Here is a 25,618-nt window from a genome sequence, read left to right as displayed (position 1 = left end):
TGCATCCCTGCTCCCTCCCCACTCTGCCAAGAGAGAGTACCCCTGCATCTTCTGAGGATGCAAACGATTCACAGCCAGCCTCTAACAGCTTTGTGGGATTTAGGGTTTGCTGCCTGAGCCTCATAAAAGTACCACACTTCCAAAATTTAGTTTACAGAGTGACCGAGGCATTACCTGACATCAGCCTTGACATGGGAAATCAGGCGAAAAGTGCTGTGCACTGAATGCCCCATCCCCCAAATTCCCTACTCAGCATGAAGCAGCCTTTATAAATCAATGTCTGCAGGAGGAAAACACGTGAGGGAGCAGCAAGTTCATCCTCCCCTTGCTGCTGCACTCCTGGTGATCCCTGAACCCCACAAGTGTGATGGGAAGGGATCTCTCCAGGACTGATGCCCCATTCACTGCTCAGGGAGAGACTGTGACCTGTGGGATGTGCTTGAGCACCCAGGGATGCACCCAAATCTCAGGGAGCAATAAAAGGACACTGCTCTTCTCCCATTTCCCGGCACCACACTCAGCCCTCTGCACCCCTCTCCTCTCTTGTGCTTCAAGGACATGGAGCCCCCGGGAGCATCCCACAGGTCCTGCTGCTGCTGTACAAGGGCCTGAGCCAGCCATGGTGGCCAAGCCATGGGAACCCCCAGCACGCTGCACTGCTGTCAGTGATGCTGGAGCACAGGGATGCACAGGGAATTTGTGGCAGGAACATGTGTAGCTTGGGCTGAGTGGCCACACTGATGTCCTCAAGACCAGGCAGAGCAGGAGGCTGCACTTAGCTCCCTGTGTGGGCATCACTGGCACCACAGCACGCCCCAAAAACATTGACGAGCCACCAGTGCCAAGGAGAACCCAGAAGCTGCAGTGTCACACAGCTCAGATGTGACCCTCTGGTTACCTGTCTCCAGGGCAAGGTGCTGACAAGGTGAGCACAGCCTGGTGCTGCCAATGCTGCCAGGCCTACAGCAGGTGCCTCATGCCATAACAAACCCCAAATGCACAGGGCATGGCTTCCCAAACCCCATGTGCTTGGTAGGCAGAGAAGGAGGTACCAGCCAGTCCCAGCCCTGCCAGGAGGGTTGATTTAATTAGATGTTGGGGAGAAACTGTTCCCTGTGAGGGTGGGGAGGCCCTGGCATGGGGTGCCCTGAGAAGCTGTGGCTGCCCCTGGATCCCTGGCAGTGTCCAAAGCCAGGCTGGACATTGGGGCTTGGAGCAGCCTGGGACAGTGGAAGGTGTCCCTGCTCTTGGCAGGGGTGGCACTGGATGAGTTTAAGATCCCTTCCAACCCAAGCCATGCTGGGACTCTATGGCTGCACCCCATGGCACTGCAGCAGCCTGAGCAATGGAAAACATGTCCATGGTGTGAAAAACACCTCCTTAATCCACGAGCAGCACCCCTCCCTCCTGCAGGGGATGCAGCACTCCTCCGTGTCTCCTGATTTATCCTGCCTGGAGAAGAGGCGCCAGGGCCGGTGGGATGCTCTGGGCTGCGAGCCCCATCCACCCGCTCATGCTGCCCGGGATTTATAGATGGAAAAAAAACCCTTGGCTGAGCCTTTGTTTACTTTGCTCAGAGAAAATAATGAACTCTTAACGTAGTTCTGGTGTCCCTTCCCATGGCAAGGGAGCAGAATGAGATGAGCTTTAATATTCCATCCAATCCAAACCATTCTGGGATTCTGTGATTTAAGAAACTTGGTGAAACCTTAAAGCTGTCCCACTCCAAGCATGGCACACATTACAATATTCCCTGTATCCCAACATGGCAGTGCCCAGCCTCAGCTCCACACACTCACTGTCCCCATGCTGGGACTGATCCCAGCAATGCTGTGCAAGGAGCAAACCCCTGCACTGGGGAGCCTGGGAAAGAAGCCACGGCGTGATGGGAGACGTGGGGGGCAGGGGGAGCATCCCTGCAGGAGTCAGCTGTGGTGCCTGTAAGAGCCAGCTGGCTTCCAGCACGGAGCAGCTGGGAGGGTGTCAAACAAGACCATCAGACCTCTGGTGCCTTTCATCCCTGGTAACTTTTCTACCTGCAGATATCACAGATTTGCTCAAGGTCACTCTTGTGACAAAGCTACCAAAGCAAAATGTTGCATCACAGAGACACTGGTGACAGGAGGGGACACCCAAAGAGCTCTGCCACCTCCAACCAGGTGGGTACTGTGAGGTAGCACCTGGGATGGAGCCGAGCAGGTGGTGCCCAGGAGCAGAGCCCTCCCCAGCATTCCCTACAGGGATGGCACAAGGCTGGCAAATTCCCACTCAGTGCTGAGGGAAGCACTTGCTTTGGCCAGCCCCCCCAAAAGCAAGATGTTTCTGCTCCCTTGCAGAGCAGAGAAACATCAGACCCTGGAAAACACCACTCTGAGCAACCCCAAACACACATGAACAGAACAGCTTTACCCCCTTTGTGCTACATGGGAGGGGGCAGGGAAGCTCCAGGCACTGACCCCCCCGTCAGGGGCAGCAGGTCCCAAATCCCTGTGGCCAGGAGCTGTTGGCAGCAGGGCCGGCTGTCCGGGCCAGTGGCAGCCACAAGGACCAGGGAACAAAGGCCAGTTCCTGGCTCCATCGATCCCGAGGTCAGACGGGTGAGGGGGGAACATCTGCTCCGACCCTGCCCAGCTCCGGCCCAAGGATTTCTTCGGGGTTATTCAGGCAAGGGTGATTTGCAGAAGGAAGCAGCCAATACTGCTGTTAAAATTCCCAGCACGGAAAGCACCAGCCCGTTTGTGCCCATGGGGAGGGACCAGGAGCAGCACAGGGTAAGTGCCAGTGATTCCGTAGTGGCCAAGATCCATGTGGTTGGAAGATGCCAGAAGGATAACCCGGATCAGCAGCTTGTGTCCAGGTATCTCCAGCCTTCCACTTGAAGTGTCCAAGGCCAGGTTGGACAGGGCTTCAAGCAACCTGGAATAGCAGAAGGTGTCCCTGCCCATGGCAGAGGGTGTCACCCAGGCTGCCTGGCCAGAACGTGCCTGGGATAGCTGGAGATGGAGCAGCAATAGCCTGAGGGAAGAGCCCCAGAGGTCAAAACCAGTTTATGAGAAATCAGTCACCTTTGATCTACAGATTCCAGCAATAGTGAATCAACTCCACCCCTGGGTGATCTGCTGTACAGTTAATTAGACACGTTATTAAAAATATGCTCCTCTACCAGGCTGAATTAGTCTGGCTTCCAAGCCACAGAGTCCTGCCCTGTCTAATTAAACAGACCTTCCCGATTAACAGTTCTTCCTCCAGGCCGCTACCAACAGACAAGGCAGCAGACACTCCTCAATCTCCTGAGTAAGGCCAAAACCAGGCAGGATTCCACACCTTGAGTCATGACCATTAAACTGGTTTATTTTCATTTTGATTCTCCTTCGGCTTCGGACACCAGAAACAGATCCAGAGGCCCCCAGGGCTGGCCTCGGGATCACAAGGACAGGACATGCAGGTATGTCCTGGCTCACCAATCAAGGACCTGATCAGCTCTTTCACTCCAGGAGTATCCCGTTTCCGAGGTGTTTTCAGAGCCAGAGATTCCCTGGTTGTCCTGGTTATTTCCCACAGCTGTGCACCACCCAGACACAGTGTGCCCATACTCAGACCCACTTCTGTTCCCTGATGTGCCGAATTCCCTCAGGTGTAACCAAACCATCCCCTCCAGCCTTTACTGCTCTCCCAACACTGGCACTTGCTGCAGATGGGAATCTCCCACTTGGAGTATTTTCCTCTGACCAGCCAATTTCAAGCCCCTCCAGTGCACACCTGTAAATCCATCTCTTGCTGGATCACAGTGGGAACCCCTCCTTACTCCTAACACTGCAGAACTGCACATAAAAGGTGTGAACCCCCTGCTTACCTCTGCAACAGCTCTGGGGTGACTCATCTGTTCCCTGGTTTGAAAGCACCAGGTGCTGCCCACGTGCTTTTCTGCAGGCTGATGCCCCGTGTATCCCACATCTCCATGGAATCCCCATCCTTACAGCAAGCCTGAGCTGCAGCTGTATCCTCAGGGCAGCTTTGTGTCCCACAATGATGCAGAACACGCCCTGCTGCTGCCCTGTTTCCCCAAACACCACATCTGAACCCTGAGGCTGTGTCAGGGGGGTTTAGGTTGGATCTCAGGAAAGGTTCTTCCCCCAGAGGGTGCTGGGCACTGCCCAGGCTCCCCAGGGAATGGGCCCAGCCCCGAGGCTGCCAGAGCTCCAGGAGCGTTTGGACAGCGCTGCCAGGTACAGGGTGGGATTGCTGGGGTGTCTGTGCAGGGTCAGGAGTTGGACTCAATATCCTTGTGGGTTCCTTCCAGCTCAGGAAATTCCCTGATTCCATGGTTTTGTGAACCCTAAATCTCCACTGGCAGCGCAGAGAAAGCACAATCCTCCTTGGAGAGCATTTCTGTGAACTTATTTTTCCCCTTGGTTCACATCCCCGTGGGGTTCCAGAGCTCACTGTTCCCAAGCCAGCCGCTCCACCTCGCAGGAGCCAGCCCAGATGCCCAAGAGCCTCGTGGGGACCACGCAGGCTGGACCCACCCTCCCCACCACCCTGGCCCCTGCCAGCTGGGAGCCTCCGCCTCGATCCAGAGGCTTTTATTAGAAACACACAGTCACCAAAGGCTGCAAGTGGAATCCATTACACAGCATTTAGTACGAATCATTTGTATTTCACAGCCTGCAATCCTTCTGATTTCACAGGGAAACGGCTGTTAAAGACCCTGCTGCAGCCAACGGGGAGGGACCAGGTGGGAGAAGGGATGGGAGGAGCATTCCCAGATCCGGGATGGACCTGCTCCCACACCTGGTCATCATTCACAGCCACATCCTCCACTTTGGAATGTGGGAGGAGGCAGCTCTGCTACCTGCAAATTATCACCCCCATCTGAGTCAGAAGATTTTGGAAGCTGGGATAGGATTGTAAATCACTGCTCCAAGGAAAAAGAATCATGGAATCCCAGAATCATTTGGGTTGGGAGGAACCTCAAAGTTCATCCCATTTCACTCCCTGCCATGGGCAGGGAGACCTTCCACTATCCCAGGTTGCTCCAAGCCCCAATGTCCAACCTGGCCTTGAACACTGCCAGGGATCCAGGGGCAGCCACAGCTGCTCTGGGCACCCTGTGCCAGGGCCTCCCCACCCTCACAGAGAAGGATTTCTTCCCAACATCCAACCTAATCCTTCCTTCTGGCAATGGGAAGCCATTCCCCCTTGTCCTATCACTCCACACTCTTGTGAACAGACCCTCTGATGCTTCCTGTGTTTAGTGTAGCACCACTCTGGCGAGGAATTCTGGATGTGTGCAGACATTTCCAGTTCATGCACACAGAAAGGTTGTGAGCCATGCCTTATAGACAAATAAACATATGGATTAGCTCCTTTCCCATCTCCTCCCAGGTGCTTCTTTCCCCAGCCTTTGGCGACAGGATCTCTGCGGCAATGGCAATCCATGGCCAAATGGGATCAGCACCATCAGGCAAAGTTATTTGTGTACCACCGACACTTGGGGCAGAATGAGAACCAAAACCACGGTTTAAACCCTGAACATGGCCATTCCCAGAGAGATGCAATTTCGTAAAGAAAAAGCTGGAAGTAATGAAGGGAAAACACAGCCCTCACCCACGCTCAGCTATGTAGAAGGGATCTCATCCCATAAAACAAGAACAGTGACTCATCCCATAAAATGAGAACAGCAAGTCACTCCAGGGTGGACATCTTGACCCACGAGAGACCGTTTTAAAATATAAATCGTGACTTGGGGTGTTCAAGTTGGATATTAACAGATAATTTAGGACATGGCTTCCCCAGGAGGGCTGTCCAGCCCTGAGTCTGGCCACCAGGGACCTGGAGGATCTCCAGCACTGGAGGCTTCCATTGGCTGGCTGTCCCAATCCACAGTCACCTTGATCACTGCTACAGCTGGGACAGGGGGACCTTGGGGACAGGGAGGCAGAGCTGGACATCTGCTCTGATCACAGATGGAGCTGATAAATCTAGAAGGTGAGACACAGCAGGATCCCAAATCACTGCTGTATAACGATCCCAGTCACTATGTCGTTCAAACACCCAGTGCTCCCTTTTTCTGGCAAGTGGAACTACAACTGCAGCTCTACATTTTGCCCCCAGGAAGGCTGGCTGGGAACAACATGGCTCCTACCCATCTCCACATTAACCACCTGAGGATGTGGGAGTCCCCACAACCCACTAACAACGCCTCTCCTCGGTCTAACCCAGGGTGTTCATTGAGTATCAGAACTCTTTTGTGGGGGAAAAAATAGCATTGCTTCCTCTTTATTGTGTTTTGGAGCAAAAATCCGGCAGATACGTTAAGCCAGCAAGGCAGGAGGAAGGCAGGGGCTCCCTGGACTAACACCAGGCTCAGGCACGCGAGTGGGTCTGTGCCCTGGCATTCCATCCCGAAAATCCAGAGGCTCAGCCACCCTTCAGTGGTGCCAAAAGGACTCTCCCTTCTTAAACAGCAGCAATGCATTGAGACAGCAGGGCTCACACATCCCAAAACGAAGTGACACCTGCAAATATCTGGCAGGTGCCACCTTCACAGGTGATGGCTGGTTTTGCCAGGACAGGGGGTCCTTCTGCAGCAGCCAAGCAGGACATGACTCCTGCTGACAAAGGTCACTGCATGTCCTCTCAAATCCACCATCAGTGCTCTTTTCTCAGTCCTAAAACATCCCGTTAGCTCACCTGATACTGTGCCTTACCTGACGCTGAGGAAGTCCTGGACTCCCCTCTCCATTTCAGCAGGAAATCTGGGCAGGGCTCCTGAGGAGGAGGATGGTGAGAGCCAGGAGAGGTGAGTGCAGGGTGACCAGCATGCCTGGCCCGAACTGCCACAGCAGACTGCGCTGTCACCTCCCCACACCACATCTCCTCCAGCTCCCTGCAAAGGATGGGATCCACCCACGCCATCACTGGCACATCAACCCATCAGAGCTGGGACTGCTCTACAGGCCTGGAGCACAAGTCCTGTGAGCAGCAGCTGAGGGAGCTGGGAAAGGGGCTCAGCCTGGAGCAAAGGAGGCTCGGGGGGGACCTTGTGGCTCTGCACAAGTCCCTGACAGGAGGGGGCAGCCGGGGGGGTCGGGCTCTGCTCCCAGGGAACAGGGACAGGAGCAGAGGGAACGGCCTCAGGCTGGGCCAGGGGAGGCTCAGGGTGGATACTGGGAAAATTTCTTTATGGATTTTTATGTGTGATCACACACTGGCACAGGCTGCCCAGGGCAGCAGTAGAGTCACCAGCCCTGGAAGTGTTCAAAAACCACATGGATGCGGCACTGGAGGACATGGGTTAGTGGTGAACATGGCAGAGCTGCGTTAGGGACTGAGTTTGATGATCTGGAGGGTTTTCCCCAACCTCAGTGATTCTGTGATTCTATGAATCGGGAAGTTCAGCAGAAGAGGATGCTGGAGAAGACCCCTCAGTTCACACTGTTTCAGCTGAGCCCCCACTGCACCAACATAAATCATAAACATGCTCAGGACATGGCTGTCACGACGGGCAGTGACACACGTGGTGGAAAGCCAACACCGCGCCCGGGACCCAGCTCTCACCGCCAGGTCTCTGCCTCTCCCCCCGCCTGGAGACACTGTCAATATCTGTCACTGCTGCGCTGTATCACACCCTGCCAGCCGTGAGGACAGGCTCATTACATAATTTTAATGCACAAAGTGCATTAAAGACCCCGAGGTCTCAAATTTTGGACCTCGTAATGACACAGAATGAGGGCTGAATCACTGGACTGGAAGCATGGAGTTGCCCCAGCACTGATGACCACAGCGTGTGTGGGCCAAAGGGAAAGCGGGCCAAACCTGAAATGGCTTTGCCTGTTGATCCAAACGTATAGATTTCCAAAATCTCATCAAATTTACAATCAGAGTCAACCAGGAAACAGGAGCAAAAAGTACAAATGGAAACCAGAGGGGTTTAAGCCAAACCATTCTATGATTCTGTAAGAAAAGTTTAAACTATTATATGTATATAAAGGCAATCTAGGAAAACAACAGCTTCAACCAAAACCAGCCTCGGAGGAACAAAGTGTTCGTGACAACCACACACACAAAGGCATTGCATGAGAAATGGAAGGAGAATAAGCACAATCCATATTTTATCCTGACTGGCAGGAAGCGAATAAAAGAAACCTCTGGAAAAGCCACGTCTGAAGACAAGGAAAAGTTATGATGATGTTCTTTTCAGCACATAGAAAAAATGCTAAGTAAAAACGTTAAAATTCATAGAAACATAGAGAGAAGCACTGAGACAGCCCAGGGCTGGAGGTGCTGCCGCTGATTCGAGCCCTGCTTCAGTCCTGCTCCACTCCCAGGGCGATTAACAGGGTTCTTTTACTCTACACACAGTCAGAGCTTCCCTCACTGCAGTTCCTGGTGTGTGAAGGGTGGCCGTGGTCAGCCAGTTTGTGTCTTTATTAGGAAAGTGGGATGTTATTCCACAGCCCTCCAGAGGACAGGGCTGCTTCCTCCCCCGAGTAACCAGGATTCCTTAGCTCATACATAACTAACGAGCCAGGGAACGTCTGGCTGTAATTCCTTAAAAATCACACACGTTTGCAAGCATTTAGCAAATAACTGAGACTGGAACGGATGCGATGGGGCCGCGTGGTGCCCAAACCAACTCGGCTGTTTTCTCCACAGACAACGGCCTTGTGGAGGTGGGAGAAGCCCCAGGCATCGTTTATCTTCATTTCTGGCCATTCAGTGATGACACTTCCATAAACAAGCCCATGGAACCATGACCACATCAAATTCCTGTGCGACACCTCCACAACAGACGTGAAAAATCAAATTCTGGGACAAGCCACTATCAAACTGGGAGAAAACCACAAGAAAACTTCACAGCCTGGGTCCTGTACTGGTCAAGGTTTGCAGGAGTAACTAACTGGGCAGTGGAATAAACCTGGGTAGCTCTTTCCAGCACTGTTCCCAGAGAGTATCACCATTCCCTCTGTCCCCTCTCCTGTCTGAGTGACCACCACAATGGACGGAGCTCAAAGTCACAGACCTAACAAACTCAATGGACATTTTCTGGACATTTTACAGGGATGGCCCACAGACTAAGGGATCATAGAATGACCAAGACTGGAAAAGGCCTTCAAGACCATCGACTCCAATCACTACCCCAGTACTGCCAAATCCACCACTAACCCATGTCCCCAAGTGCCACACGCACACGGCTTCGAGCACTTCCAGGGACGGTGACTCCACCAGGGAATGCTACCTGTGTATTATATCTGTGTGGGGAAGAGCTGCCAGCTGGGGTTAAACCACGCCAAAAGGGAGAGGGAGAACTAAGAAAATCCAACACATTTCGCAGTGACAGACCCAACAGACTCCAAGGATTAACAAGCAAGAGCCCATGAGGGGACGCCTGGAGAAGAACAAAGCTGGGAAGTCCTTGAAGGCGCTAATGCAGAGCATCTCAGAGCAGAAGGATCTCATCTAGTGGATGCACCAGGATTACAACGTGAGGGAATGGCAGGCACTCAAGGTCTCGCTCGGTTTGAAATCACTTCTGGGGAAATAATGGAAAAGCTGATGTAATTCCAATCATAAAGAATTAAAGAACAGGAGTATAATTAGCACTAGTCAACATACTTCTACAAGAAACAGGTCTTGTCAAACAAATCTGATTTCATTCTTCACTGAGATTACAAGTCTGATTGGTGAGAGGAGCCGTGTACAAGGCAGGGGAGTGTCGGAGTGCTGGAACCAGGAGATATGAGGGCAGCCTGGGGAACACAGCCACTGTGCCAGCCACTGCCTGCACACCAGATCACCAAAAAACATGCTAAAAAAGGGGTTAAGAAGTGATTAGGTGGCAGGTTCCAAGCAATAGTTCCCAGTGCTGGACCTCAGTGGGCTCCGCAGGAACCAGCCCCGGGTTCATTTCTGCCTTAGCACGACGGAGAGGGATGAAGGAAACCACTGCTGAGGTGGGTAATGCCCTTGCAGCCTTGCAGAGCATTCTCAGGTGAAGCATATGGGATTCACCTCCCTTGGCGTTCGCTGTATGAAAAAATAATGCTCCCACTTTAATGCAGTTGTTAATTTTCTCCAGATAGTAACGACAGAGAGAAAAGGGCCTCTGAGGACAGGCTGATGATCGAGACCAGCCAGCCAGGCAGGTGGGCTGAATTGCCCTCAGCAGGATACTGAGGGGGAGGTTGCTCCAGCTTACATTAGAAATCCCACTTTTATGATAATGATTAAATTGTTCAAATCATCTTCAAAGAAAATTTAGGGGGGTAAAAACCTTAAAATAAATTAAACTCAGTTGTGAAAAGCACTGGAAAGACTAGTCTCTTCCAGCAACCACTCCTGGAGCTGGTGTGGCTCAACAGATGTAAGCAGCAGCCAAGAAAAGCTCCAGATGGTCCCAGTGACATGGTGGCACTGATCAGGGACAGCCCCTCGTGCCCAGCTCTGGCACCACAGCACAGAGGCTGTTCTCACCCGACAGACGTTCACTGTGCATGAAACAACAGGATGGCTTCAGTCCCTTTCCAAGCAGGCAGGTGTCACCCACAGGACTGCCACCACAGCTGGGACCTCCTGGCAGCTCTTCCTTCCCTACACTACTGGGAGAGCAGGAGCATAACTACAGTTTTATGGTTTCCAGGAGAGAGATGACTGTCCCAGGCAGGAGCGCCTGCATTGTCCCACACATCAGCAGCCCCAAGGCATGATCAAGGTGTGCCTCAAGGATGCAGCAACCAGGATAAGGAACACCCTCGGCACCACCAAGGTTTCCCACCTGGGTATCCATCCATCCCCTGTCCCTCTGGCTCCCCAAAGGATGAACAAAACCCAAAGCACCTCAAGAAAGTCCCATGGATGGTGTTAAACTAGGAGCTCTTCCATGGCTGGCATCACACATGAAGGGCATGGTGAAGAAGGCGAAGGTGAAGGTGGGAGCGCACCCGTTGCTAGAAAGGGACCACTTGGTCCCCAGACCGAGCTTCAGGTTTTCCAAAATGTTTGGGGAGCTTTAACTCCCGAGCATTACTCAGCTATGGCAGAGACAGGACAGGTCTGAAGTGTGCTGGGAGATGGGAGAGGAAGTCCCAGGTCCTGCTTGCCCCAAGATTAGGGAAAATTCTCAGACACCCCAGCAAGCAGCAAATCCCTATGGAGAAAGCCCTCAGTGATGGGGAGGGAGCAGCTGCTGTTGCCACAGCCCCCTGGGCTTGTCACGGCTGCCTCTCACCCGCTGCCTCCCCAGCCGGATCCTCTGACATCCAACACCGCCTCTGCCAAGCCAGCCCAGTTGGGTTCCCCCACTAAAGCAAGCAGAAAGCCCATTCTTTGGGGGCTGCTTTATATCACTGCCTCCCCCCAAAAAAGGCTTAGTCAAAGCAAATGCCAGACCCATTAAGTGCGAAGGACCTCACAGCCAACACAGGAATGCTGGGGCTTGATGGACTGTTTATAGAGTCTTTTATAGGAAGGATGGGTAACCTAATCCCAACTACAACATTTTTTATGCTGCTCTGTGAGGGTTCAGCTGTGATTAAACTGTTGGCACGGTCCCATGGCACATAAAACCATGGAGACCAGCATGTCTCATCCCCACCAGAGTCCTGCAAATGCAGGCGGCAGAAGTATTCCAAGTATTAAAGGCTGGCAAGCCCCACTGTGGGGCATCCCTGCTCGCACCTCCACTGGCCTCGTGAGCCTGAGACATCAAAATAAAACATCTCTAGTGAATATTTACTCCTGCAGCCCAGAGCAGGGCAAAGGGTAACCACCCCTGCAGGACTTGGTCTGGGTGCAGGAGATGCAACAAAACCACGCTCTCAGCAGTGGGCTTCAATGTCCTCCTCTCCCAGAAGCAGCCCCAGGATGAGCACGGAGCCCTCCACCACCCTCCTAAAACACTGGATAAATCCCACAGCAACATTTGCTGCTTGGTTAAAACACTTGATTTTGAGCCAGCCTCACTAAACTGAGATGTTCCAAGTTGTGGATCACCCGCTGTCTCTACCAGGCTGACGCTCCATGGCTGTAGCTAAGACTGCAGTCCCCAGCACGGGCAAAGTCCTCCCTGGGAGAGGACATGCAAACGTTCCAGCAGACACTGACCCAGGAACCAAGCCCACCTGGGCCAAACCACTCACAGGGTGTGCACATTTAACTATCTGAGAGGGAAACAAACATTTGGAGGCAGAGAGATTGGAAAGGTGGGAAATCCCAGTCCAGGCTGGGAACAGGGTCACACCAACCCCACGCTGGAGGACAGGTGGGTGCAGCAAAGCCAGGCCTTGCTCCAGACCCTCTTCCTAGCTGGAAAGGGGAAAAGACTGGGGGGCTGGGGCAAGGGCAGGGCTGTAACACATTGATGGGGACAGCACAGGGGATGTGCATCCTCCGAGTGGGATCGCTCGGTGTTGGACCAGCAGGGTCTCCCCGGCGCCACTGGTGGGTGGGATTTCTTCAGGCAGTGTGAGCATGAAGTTTGTTTCATTTTATTTTTATAAAATTGGAACAGAAGCCAGGTTTGCCTTTTTTTCATTTCTATTTTTTGGCTCTGTTGACTCATCCATCAGTTTGTCTGTACACCCTCATGACACTTCCCTGACACGATGCATCATCTCCCTCATGGCCACCACACGTCCACCCCAGGTGGGCTCTCACCACCCACGTCAGCCCACAGCCCTCTCAAGAGTTCCAGCTCTGGAGCATGCCGAGCACAACAGCCGACCATTGACGTCAACCCCTTCTTCCACACTGAATAAAAACCACCAGCACCTCAGAACCCCTCACTGAGCATCCCCACCACAGCAGCCAGGAGAGGAGTCTGTTCTCCCCAGGATTTTTCTCTGGGATGGGACTTGGGCAGCAGTTTTATTTTAGTCCTGGGCGAGTGAATGGCACATTCCTGCCGCCAAAGGGAAGGAGACTCCAGAGTGTTTTCAGGTGCATCACCTGAGCCTGTGCACTCACAGGGCTCCTCCTTCAGCACAGACCCTGACATGCCATCAGGCAAACAGGCACCTTGATGGTGACACACGGGGTGGGCACATCTCCACAGCTCCAGGCCCGTTGGCATCCCTGGGAGACCTGCAGAGGGCTGAGCCCTTCTCCGCCCCTCTGGCCACCGAGCAGTTCAGGGCTGGTGGATGACACACCCAGGGCTGACCTCACAAATCCCATTTTTCTCCCTTTTCCCTCTGTAGCCCACACACTGAGGACCTCCCAAACACACAGGAAAACGCCAGGTCAGCTTTCCAAGGGCTCAGCACCCACAAGCAGGAGCTCAGGTCATATTTAGGCCACCCAAATTACAGGGCAAGGTTTCTGCTGGAGGGTGACCTGCTTGGCCTCCCCCAGCACAAAACCCCATGGGCAGCCCCTGCCATCCCATCTAAGATGCCACAGGGATGTCTGGGTTCCACTGGTCCCTCCTGTTGGTCCCAAATGTGCTACTCCCAAACCTACCGCAGCCCTTGCCAGTGTCCCCTACACATCCCTTATTTTCCAGTCCAAAATTCAGCTCCCCTCCCTGCAGCCCCACCTTCTCTTACACAGGGACCAACAGAAACCGGAAGAAGCAAAGCAGCACCGTGGGACCCAGCCAGGAGAGACTGAACTTCAGCCCCAACCCCCCAGATAAGGAAGGATGGGCTCCTGGAACAGCCAGGGATGAAAGGGAACGCCGCAACCGTCGAGTTGGCTCGCTCAGCTTTTGGCTTGTGCCCATTTTCCTGCCATGTGCCACCCATGAGCCATGTCCCACCGGAGGGGGACAGCCACTTCCTCAGCAGCCCAGAGGGACCAGCCTGGCAAAGCCTCACCTGCACGTGTCTGCACCTTCTGCCTGTCACACAAACCATAAACCAGTGGAGCTCAAGAGCACCACTGCTCAGAGCATCAGCAGCCTCCTGAGTGGTGCAAGGTTTAGCCAAACCTGGGAACAGGGACCAGGCGACACATGGGAGCAGCTGACAGTAAACTCAGCATTTCCAGAGGATTTGTTTGTGTCGAAAGCTGCTGCTCTGAAGCCAGAACAGGTGTCAGTCACACCAAAATCTCATGGCAGCTATTCAATGTGATGGCATAAGTTTGACATCAGATCAAAAAAAACGCCAAAAGAATGTGAGCAGCTCCTCTACTCTCTATTTCACCAACAGCCATGGAAAAGAAAGGTGAGGAGCCAAAAGGAGGAGAAAAGCAGGTGTATCAGGGCTGGTTCTGTGCAGCATCAGCACAGCCACACAAAGCAGGCAGCTTCCCATCACTGGCGATGCTCTGAGCAGCCCCAGGACAAAGCCACATCATGACCCTCACCCAGCTGCCACAGGTGGGCTCAAAGCAGCATCCGCCTACCCCCGGATGGCTCCATCAGCCTTGATCTGGCCTTGTCCCCCCCGCAGACTCACGAGCTTCCTGCTGCCCTGAGCTTTGCACCGAGCGTGACACAGAGCAGAGCCCACGCTGCCTCTTCAACACCTCCCTCCAGCCAGACACCGACCCCTACTAATGCTGCCAACATCCTAATTAGCACCTTCCCTGTGCCCGCCCTGCTCCCGACTGCTCTGCAGCTGTCCAGACGCTCCGAGGCTCGCCAAAGGTGACAGGAGAGGGGGACAAGTCCTGGAGGTGCTGGGCACTCTGTCCCCTCCGGCCCACGGCAGCCCCGCTGCTCTGCTGTGAGACTGCTGCCAAGGGATTTCCACACAGCATCACACATGCCTGAGTTTATCCTTCCTGAGCCTCTGGGACTATCCATCCCCCCTGCAAGGCAGGCAGCAGGAGTGGGGCTTTGTCCGAGTTGCATCGAATCACAGGATGGTTTGGGTTGGAAAGGATTTTAAAGACCATCTCCTTCAAACCCCTGCCATGGCAGGGACACCTTCCACCAGATTAGATTGCTCCAAGCCCTGTCCAGCCTGCCCTTGAACACTTCCAGGGAGTGGACAGGGCACGGACAGGGCAGATCCAGCTCTGCCTGGGGAACACATTTGCCTATCCATGCATCTGCAGCTATTTCCCTGGCTGGAAACTATCCCTGGTGGGGCTGCTCTGCCTGCCTGATCCAACCCCTCAGTGCCCCATGCCGGCAGCCAGCTCGGGGGAGCTGACGCCTCTATCCCACCTCCCAGCACGCTCCAGCACTGGGTGATCAATACCCTGCCACCAGCCATTCCCCATGTCCAGGTACCAGCTGCTCTCTGCTCCCCAGGCAGTGAAAATACAACACCCCCAGCTGCCTTTCCCTCCCAGAGCAATGCCCAGGGAGCCACAGGCCTGCTCCCATTTACCACGAAGGTGTCACAATGTGCATACAAAGGCTGGAGGCACAGAACCAGTGCTCAGACACCTGCAAGGGCACTCTGCAAGCAGCCTTGGAGGTGTTGGGATCCTGCAGGAGAGATCCCTTGGAAGAGATCCACAGGAAATGCTTTCCCAAGGCTGGCATGCTGCAGTTAACTCCCTGCAGCCTGGCCAGCCCCCATCCCTGCAGGCTCTATCCAGCCTGGACACCTTGTTTCACTCCATCCATGCTGCCCCCAGGTCACGCATTTCTCCTGCTCGCTTTGTCCCCTGATACCAGACAGGCTTAAAAGTAAAACAAGGCCAAGATTTATGAAGTGAGGCTCACCGTAAAGGTTTCCGAGTCGCAGTTGTGGAGCCTGGAAACAGGATTACAAGCAAAGCAAATCATGAAACGCGATCGTAACCTCAGCACGGCGAGACGTGACCCTCACGTGCTCCAGCCCAGCTCACTCCCAGCATGTGGTGTGCACTGCCTGGGGGCTGCCTGGCCAGCACAAACCTCCTTGTGATGGCCCAGGGCTTCCTTGACCTCCCCTCCATGGCACCCAGCTCACTGGGGTGGCACAGTCCTGATCCTCAGCAGACTTTTTGCCACACCTCGCCTCAAACCAGCTGCACAGGCACTTGTCAGAGCAGAGCACTCCCAGATCTCCTTCAAGACCACAAACATGTGCTTTGGACACATCCTCATAATTCCATGGTGACTTTATTGCAGCCTTCCAGTGCCTAAAGGGGCTCCAAGAGAGCTGAAGAAGGACTTTGGTCAAGGGATGGAGTGACAGGACAATGAGGAATAGCTTCCCACTGACAGAGGGCAGGGACAGACTGAATATTAGGAGGAAATTCCTCTCTGAGAGGATGGTGGGGCCCTGGCACAGGCTGCCCAGAGAAGCTGTGGCTGCTCCATCCCTGGAAGTGTCCAAGGCCAGGTTGGACGGGGCTTGGAGAGAACTGGTCTAGAGGAAGGTGTCCCTGTCCATGGCAGGGGTGGAACTGGATGAGCTTTAAGGTCCCTTCCAACCCAAAGCAGTCAATGATTCTATGATTCTAGGACCAAGCCTCGCTCCTGAGGCATCGTTCCCACCCAAAAACCTCCTGCTGGCTGTACAAAGGCAGAGCTTGCGAGAAAGATGGATCTCATGAAGCCAAACTCACCCAGGGACAACGACCTGCAAGTGATGGGAGCCAATAGCAGGGAATGATGATGCCAGCTCCATCCAGGAGCACCTGCCACGGTCACCAGCATGTGCCTGGAAGGAGTGGAGAGCAGCAGAAGCAGGCAGATATGGGTCCTGGTAGGACACACACACACCTGTCTTGGGTGAAACCAACCACACACCTGAAGGCACCTGAGCAGCCCATTCCTGCCTGGTCTGTCCTCAAACACACCCTGTCCCACCCTCCAGCCTCAGCAAGCAGCCCAAAGACCGTGGGTTCAGTGGCCACTTTGCAGGAACTAGTGGCCTCCTGGGAGGCTCAAAGAGCAGGAACTCTTCTGGACACCAAGGAGCATCCATGGACTCCCTGTTCCCTGCTTCAAGGCAGAGTGCTCCCTCCGATCAGTCCTCCCTTGCCCCGAGAGACTCCAGGACAGGCAGAACCTGCATGGTCTCGCCACTGTGCTTCTCACCCACAGCCTGTGCACCAGGACTGCACAGGATGGAGACTCCTTCTCTCTCCTGTATCCCTTTGCTGAACTTTTTCAGGCTCACAGAGGGTCCTGACAGGAGATCTGGAGTGTCCAGACTCTTCTCTGACCCTCCTCACCCTCCCTGGTTGCCCTCTCCTCTGACTCTCAGCAGAGCAGTGCTGCAGGAGCCTCCCAGCACAGATCCCTCCAAGCCATGCAACACCAGGCTCCAGCAGGGCTCCACACACTTTGGGGACATATTTAGGGAGCTGGGATGACACCTTCCATGGAGCAGGACTCACCTCAGCCTGCTGCTGGACAGACAGAGCCCAGCTGGGCATGGCCAGGGAGCTGCCCAGCCTGTGCATCACCAGGGACACAGCTTGTCCTTCAGCCTGCTGTGGGCTGGGTATCCCCATGTCCCCAAAGCCTGGGTGGGAGTGGAGGGGATCCCAGGCCTCTTGCCTGCCCCTCCTCTCCCAGGCTGGGGGCTTGGAGCCAGCCGCAGGCTACCCAGGAGCCCAGCAGCCGAGCCCATTGTTCCCTTTGTCTGGCCCTGGGAGCACCAGCCCGCAGCTTGAGGCGTCCCCTCTGCCCAGGGAGGTTCACACGCTCAGCCACCTTCGCCACCCCCAACCCACTCAGCTGTCGGGCGAGGGGCCAAGCACATCCCTGTACCCAGCCACCAACCCCCCAGGTGAACCCAGAGCTCAGGGAAACTCCCCTCCTCCCCCGTTCCAACCAGATGCTCTTGGCCTCTGAAACTCCGAGGAGGGTGAAGGTAAGCACCAGCAGGCATTTTCCAAGGGACCTTCCCTTGCCTGGCCATCCAGCCAAAACCAAGAGCCTATGGAAGGCTAAAGGTGTCCCCAGACACAGAGGGTTCACCTTCATGGTTCACCAGGGCCATGAGCACCCAGAGCGATGTGGAGCTCCCCAGCACTTTGCCTTGGAAGCTGCAGATGACCTTGAAAGCCAAACTGGGAGCCGGGGGCCAGCAGGACCTCACCGAGCCTGGGCACTCAGTGTGGGAGCTCACAGAAGGCGCCTTTCCCTGTTCCCTTCCAAATACCACATCTGCCACGGGAGGCTGAGCCAAAGGGATTCCCGGTTTCCATCCCACCTCCAGCAGTGCGCCAGGATGCTCAGGGAGCACACCAGAACTAAGGGTACCTGAGGCCCCTGGTACCCAGGATTGGGGAGGGCTGGGCTACACCCTGCCCTGCCTCCACCCTCCATCACTCCTGGTGTGAAACCTTCTGCTTGAGAACTCCAGAGCGAGGGAAAAAATAGAAAATAAAGGATCATCACCCTTTCATCAGCCTCTTCTTTACACCTCCCACAGTCCAATGCACCTCTGTGCCCCCTCCCTCCCCAAGCTGCATCTTTCCCGGAGCCCCCCTCCCCTGTACTTCTCCTGTACAAGCATCTTCACTCCCATTCCCAGTCTCTCCCGGTTCGGAGCTGATGCTTTCAAAGAGCCATCCACAATGACTTTAAGATCTCTTTCTCAAAATGCTAATAAGTAATTTAAAGACTGCCACTGTGCATGCATGGGTTTAGGGTAATTTTTTCCATGTGAATCCCTTTTCATTCATCCCTGACTACATTTAATCTGCCACTTTATAGCCCAGCTATCCAGTGTCATGAGAGCCTTTTGCAATATTTTCAAGACAACTGTTGTTTTTATCATCCTGAATAATTTTGTATAATCTGCAAACACTCTTTGCCTTCCCATTCCCACCCCTCTCTACTTTATGAATACATCACCCAGCACAAGCCTCATGCTGACCCCGTCCAGTGGGAAAACTGACTCTTTGTTTCCCCTTCTTTAAGCAGATTTTAATCCATAAGAGAGCCCTTCCTCTAAAATTACTGCTCTGGAGTCTCCTGGATCACCCAGGGAGATCTTCTTAAAGGATGCTCGTCCCATTTACTCTGGCTCAAATATTCATTTTATTGACTTATTGTAAAACACGGGTTCTCCTGTCATCGCTTCAGGGCAGTCTCCCAGCCCTGCCCTGGGAAGCAAAGCTCCTTGGCAGGAGTCCCTTTGGCCAGTTGGGGTTACACTGAAGTCATCCCCCTCCTCCCCAAGGGCTCTGTCCTGCACATTTAACTTCCCAATACTCATTTGCTGAGGGGATACTTGGGGGGATAAACAATTTCTTCTCCCACGTTATTTTTCAAACTCCTCTCAGCCTGCCTTATATGGCTTCACATTCACCAGACCACAGTTTCTGATTTTTTTATTTTCTCCTTTTAGATACCACTTCCACTTTGTGAAGAACATCTTTTTACCTCCAATGCCCTCCTTCAATTTGCCATTTAATCAAGTTTGGTTGGGTTTTGTTTTTTTTTTTTTTTTTAGAAAATTCATGTTAAATGGCTGCATGAATTTATTCTGAGATTTAATTTAATTTCCTACATCGTGGGCGAGTATTTTCCTATTTTAGCTTTTCCCTTCGGCCAGCTCCTTCACTTTGCTTTACTCACAGACCATTACTATGTGGTGTTTTTACGTGCTGGTCGCTTTATGGATGCCATGGTCTGACTCTGAGAGAGGTAAGGCGGAAAGAACATCATTTATTGGATCAACTGATAAAGCTGCACCAACTTTTGAAGCTCCCCAGCCCCTCCTCATGCCCAGTGGGGACTGAATCTGCTCCCATGGAGGCAGGTCTGACGTCTTGTGTGTGGTGCTCTGGTCTAAATCCAGAGGAAGCTCCTGTGGGCTCTACAAAGAACCACAACCGTTCCTAGCCACTAAAACTGTCATTTCTGAATGTGACATTTAGGGAGGCACAGACCAGCCCCAATTACAGTTGTGTCTTCTGCCCTCGTGGCCTGCTCCATCTTCCTTTAATGCTTGGCAATTGGTGCCACATGTCCTGTCAGACCTGATGCTGCTCCCTTCATCCTAAGCAAGGAAATTCAGGGAGGGGCAAACAGCATGGTGTGATCCTCACTTAGTCCTTCCCCTCATCCTGATTATCTCAGGGGGCTGGCATGCCCTGCACAGGCACCCCTGTGTCTGCACCCTGTCACAACTTGCCATCCATCCAGCACGTTCCTGAAACATCTGACATTGATATAAAGATATTAACTATATACCCCTGCAAATCTCCAGGCCCCTCTCCTTCCTCACACCCTCCCTCCGGCTGTCACCTGGACTCCAAGGAGTCCCTGCCCACCTCCAGCATTCCCAGTGATCCCCCGTGCTCCCTGCATCCCTGGGTACCAGGCTGGGCAGAGCCCCTCCCGAACCCCGCCGCGCTGCCTCTCCCTCCCGTCCGGCCCACGCTGCACGTCAGCCCCTTATCACAGGAGGCCCCATCCTTACCCTTATCTAACGGCTGAACTTTTGCCTCTGAGGATCTCCCCGCTCCCCCCATCCCAACGAGATCCAACTGGCAGCTGTACTTCGCCCTGGTCTCTCTGTAAACCAGACCCAGGTTTGAGAGGGATCGCAAACCAGGGCGGGAGCTGACGGGGCTCTTCCTCAGTAAAAATGGGATTTCGGCAGGACAGGAACCCCGCTCCTGCTCCCAGCCAGAGACACCCTCAGCACTATCCCAGCAGGGCCGGTGTGTGGGGAGCAGGCGCGTTTTGGAGCAGGAGTGGAGGGTCAGGCTCTCGTTCATCCCTCGCTCAGGCCTCGGGAGCTGTCACAGCCTCCAGTATTTACCCAGCTCCTCAGGCAGTTTCGTGGTGCCCACCCCTCTTTCCAGCAGCTCAGGTATGTGCACACAAAGGGCTCTGACTAGTGCAGGCAGGTCCTTAGCCCGTCTCCAAGGGAATCGCTGCTCCCATCCCTGGGGACAGCCCCAAACCTCTCGGCAGCATCCCCAAGGCACAGCCACATCCCCTTCGCACCCTCTGTGGGGTGACCCCAGGAGCTGGGGGACATCAGTGGCCACACCAACCCTGAACCCTTGTCCCCTACAGCCCTGTCCCCTACAGCATCTCCTTCCTATGCTTTTGTCACCCAGAGAACCTGGAAAGTCAGCAGGGATTGAGAGGACTGCTGCTCCCGTCTGGAAAAGCCACAGAACAGAGCAGCAAGGGCAGCGCCATGGATGTTTAAATGAGGCACCAACTTATTTGGCTTCCAAAAGGAGCTTTCCCTTTTTCCTGCCCCTGTAATGCAAAGGGCAGGTGGGTGCAAGGAATGTGCCTTGTCAAAAATTAACCCAGGAAATGGAGGGGAGGGGAAAGCAGCAGGAGGGAGATGGGTGGCACGGGGCCAGGCCAAAACCACAGTCTCTGCTCTGCTCCTCAGCTCCACTTGTCCCACAACATTTGCTCCCCTCCCGGTCTCAGGAGAGTGTTCGCAGATCTCAAGTTCAAGCACACAGGAGGGATCAGCTCTTGACAGATCCTGTGTTTTTCCCTGGACCTGCTGTTCTGCTGCATCCCTCCGGAGCATGCTAGGCTTGCTGGGAGGCTCCTGCAGCTCCCTTGGTCTTGGCACACCTGGAACATCCACCTCCATGGAGCACAAAGATCAAAGCAATGCCCTGGTGTGAGCGTAACCCTGAAGGGATGGCTCAAGACTTCCTCCACGGAGGCCACAAAGATGGATACAAAAAGGCCCAAACCAACCCTGTGTCCCTGGCATCTCCCTGCACCCCTGGAGGCCTGGAGGAGGCTGTGGGGGTGCTCAACGTGGTACAGGAGAAGGGACTATGTTTTAACACTGCAATATGTTACAGCACGAATGAAATTAAATATACTGCATATTACAGAATCACAGAATACCCCAAGTTGGAAGGGACCCACAGGAATCATCCAGTCGAAATCCTGGCCCTGCATAGGACCCCCCAACAATCCCACCATGTGTCTGAGAGTGCAATAAATAATATGTACATTATAATTATTAACTATTAGCTACACAGAAGCACCGAAGTCCTGTCTCCAGTTTGCTTGGAGGATGGGCAGGGATGTCTGTGTCCAGCACCTCAGCCACAGCACGCCCTGGGAATACCCACCCCAGGAGTGGGTACAGCCCTCGTGCCCCAGCATCCCTCTCCAAGCCCAAGGCTGGGCTCAGGATTAGGACTGCCCAGCACAGCTGATGCTCAGAATCGAGTCCCCTCACCCATGGTCCTGCTTCCCAGCAAAACTCATGCCGGGCGATTCTCCGGCGCCCATTGGAGCCCGTCACTGCCTCCGTGCTGCTGGCTCCACGCTGCCCACACCCTCACTGATAGCAGGGCCATCTCGTGTCTCCTTTCACATTTTTGGCACAGGGCTGGCTCTCCTCCAGCCCTTGGGAAGCTTGCCAGCACCGCAAGATTTGTGAAAAGTTAACTCCACTGGGGTGAAGAGCACCATCGGGTTGCTTTTCCCTCCTCACACGTGAGTTAGCCAGGCTGTTGATTTTAAAATACCTCTGTGTCCTTCCCAGCTCCCCCCAAAATACCTCGGGAGCGTCAGTCCTGCGATCGGCGCGCAGCCTACGCAGCAGGAATACAAAGCGGGGCCGTTAGCGATAGCGGCGTTACCAACCGGTGTGGGATCCAGACCCTTCCAGGACTCCTTTGTTCTTGACTTTCTGGTTTGGGTTTTTGTTTTTTTTTTTTTGAAAAACACACAAAAAACTTTCCTTTGAGAAGCCTGAACTTTCTCAGCTGCAGACACGTTACCTTCCAACCGCCTTCACAACTATAGGCAATTCCTAACCTCTGCTTTATGTACGTTGTCATCCACCTCCCTGTTTTCCATATTGATTTATGTTTTACGTTCTTTTCACATTTCCTTTTAACAGAGCCAGTTTTAACCAAACAGCCTTCCCGCCCGAGCCCGAGCCATGCATTCTGCTGGCCAGTGAGCAATCAACTTCCAATTTTCATGCACACTCCTGTTTATATTTCCTTCCCTATCGGCTTTGTTTCTAATTAAGGTTTGTTAAATGCAAGTGAATATATAGCGCGCAGAGAAATATAAAGCATGTAGATAAATAAACACCCCACACACAGCCGCACTGACTAAGGCTGCGCTTTCAACCACGGATCCCAAAGCACTTTGTCATGTTCATTAACAAAACCTCGCGGCTCCCTTGGGAAAGACGCTTGGATTATTTTACGCCTTGTAATTAGGAAAACTGAGGCACAGAGGAGACAAGTGAAATTAGCAGCAGTACAGAAACGCTCTGTGGCAGAGCCAAAAACAGGACTCAAGAGGCAGGATCCTCCAGAATTTTGGGTTTTCCCTGAACAAGCCTTTCTGCCCCCATTTTGGCCCTGGGAATACGCTGGAGCTGGTGATGGAGGGCATCACCACCGTGGAGGTTCCCTGCAGCCATGGGAACACAGTGGGTCCAGCCGCCACCTCCATGGCCAGCAGCTACTGTCTGTCCACACCGAAGGGATCCAGAGCATTCTGAGGTGCAAGTGGACACCACATCCAAGCACTTCGGGAGCGGAGGGAAGAGGCAGCTCCAGAAAGGAAGGAGGAGAGGCACGCCCAGGGAGCTGCATCCCACATGCTTTCACCTTGCCAGCTCTCTAGAAGCCTTTTCCTGAGAGGCTGGACATGGGAGCTGGCTGCCCACACCAACACTGAGAGTGACCATCACAGCCCCACAACGCACACACACACACAGGGCAAGAGGCAACAGCAAGGATATGGGGGGACCACACCGAACCTAAACCAACACGGTCAGCCCTGGCTGGGAATGGCCGCTGGAAGCCCACTGACCATCTCCCTGGGAGCCTCCCCATCCGTGGAGGAGCACACCTCAAAGAGATCATCGCAGGTGGGTCAACACCCCACCAGCATTGGCCAGCCCCTTATTCCCAAATATACTCCCCATCCCTTGGCACGCATGCATCCAGTGCCCGCTGCTCCTGCCATGACGGTGGGAAAGTCACTCACGTTCCAAGAACATGCACAGGAGCCCCGGGAGCTGGCCACTGACCCACAGCACTGCCCGGCAGCACCTCTCAGGCAGCAGAAGGAGCAGGCTGGGGTGGAGGTGTCACCCTGTCCCTGCCCAAGGCACCCGGCAGGCCACACTTGGCAGCGTTCGCTCATCATGGCCAAGTGCGTGTGGGCCCCACTGGCCAAGCCCAGACCCCGCTGGAAGTGTCAAGGCCACCAGCGGATGGGGCCAGACATCCTGCATGGACACGTATGCTCTCACAAACACGCTCATCACCCCAACCCTCCCCCCCATAATTAAAACCATGCTGGGCTCATTTGAATAGCAGAGCTGGCGAGCGCTCTCCGCTGCAACGTAAATAGTCCTATTTATGCCAAGCTCCCATATTGTAAATATCACGATGTATAGCTGGCCAACCCATGAGTCATCTCTCAAAACTCCAACTTAATAAATGGTGCCTCATCCATGTTCCAGACAAACACCGTCCGAGTGGCTCCCACCGCCCAGCACACACAGGGCCAGCAGTGGCCACCCAGCCTGCCCACCAGCCCAGTGGAGCCGGAGGGACAGTGGAGCCACCCAGCCGCTCAGACACGATTCTTCCACAATGGACAGGCATCCCTGGACCACGCCGCTCCAGGACGCGCCGGTTTTTGGCCTGACACCTGGCCCTCGCCCCTGCCCAACCCAGTTCTCCGGCACTTCCCAGGGTGTCCATGCAGCGGGCGGGTGGGAGCAGGCAGGAACGGCTGGGATGGTTGGGGAGCGCGACAACGAGTCTCCCCTTGCCCAGACCGCACCGTGGGGCTCCCACCCAGCGCCGTCCCCGCACACCCAGCCCTGGAGCTCCCCACCTGCCGCCTCGCTCTGCTTTGTCTGAGCACCGGGGACCTCGGCGGGGAGCTCGGCTCCTCCTGGGGACGCCGGGAACGCCACGGCGCCAACGGGGAGCCGGCCACCAGCTCCAGAACGCCGGTAAGGCCTGGTGGAGGGGCACCCCAAAGACTCTCCCGAGAGCAGCGGCGGGCAGGGGGCGGTGAATCCCGGGCATCCCTGGGGGACCGTCCGCCGTACCCAGGGATGCCCACCTTGGCGGACGGATGGCGGAAAGAAGGGCGGCCAGCGATCGGGAGGGTCTGGGGGCGTGGGGGGGGCACACACGACACACCGGGCTCCGGCGGCGACACCTCCAGCTGGGGCAGCACTTCCCCAAACTTCGCCTCCCCTCCGAAGGGCGTGCGGCGGGGAGGGGGGCAGGGGGCAAAGTGCCACCCCCCAAAAAGCGGGGAAAACCCGGAGGGGGGCTCGCCCTACCCGCAGGGCCCCCGCCCCCCGCGCTCCCCCCTTACCTTCCACGGCGGCGAGCAGGGGCAGGAGGGCGAGGGGCAGGCAGCAGAGCCACAGCGGCCCCATGGTGCGCGCCGGGCCGGGCATCAGAGGCGGCGCGGCCGGCGCTCCATGGAGGCGGCGGAGCGGCGGAGCGCAGAGCCCAGAGCCCCTCGCTGGGGCCGCCGCCGGCGCGGGCACGGCCGCGGGCACGGAGCGCTCCGCCGGCCCCGCCGCCGCGGCCGGGCCGAGCCACCGCCGCCGCCGCGCGGGGGACGCCCCGCGCCGCCCGCCCCGCCCCGCCCCGGGGCCGCGCTGCCCGCGGGGGCGGAGGGGGCGGCGAGGGGGGGGCCGGCGGCGGGCGGGGGGCGGCGGGGGCCGGCGGCGGGCGGGGGGCGGCGGGCAGCGAGCGGGCGGCGGCTCCCCCCGGCCCGCCGATGGTTTCTCCCGGAGCTGTCGATCATCCAGAGAAAGCC

General features: G+C 55.1%; 1 protein-coding gene across 2 annotated transcripts in view; it reads right to left on the bottom strand.

Annotated features, from left to right (window-relative positions):
- EPHB2 (EPH receptor B2) overlaps positions 1 to 25,250 on the bottom strand; it is a gene marked incomplete at its 5' end in the record, with an annotated part of 129,835 nt that extends 104,585 nt beyond the window's left edge. For both annotated transcript variants that reach the window (XM_082295693.1, XM_082295694.1), the window contains one exon: positions 25,166 to 25,250. In XM_082295693.1, coding sequence (XP_082151819.1) covers positions 25,166 to 25,250 — 85 coding nt within the window. The remainder of the gene's footprint in view (positions 1 to 25,165) is intronic.
- Between the last annotated feature and the right edge of the window lie 368 nt (positions 25,251 to 25,618).

This window comes from Coloeus monedula (assembly GCF_965178545.1).
Source record: "Coloeus monedula genome assembly, chromosome: 22".
Classification (NCBI taxonomy): domain Eukaryota; kingdom Metazoa; phylum Chordata; class Aves; order Passeriformes; family Corvidae; genus Coloeus; species Coloeus monedula.
Note: the sequence above shows the minus strand (reverse complement) of the source record. Positions and strands in the feature narration are given on the sequence as shown.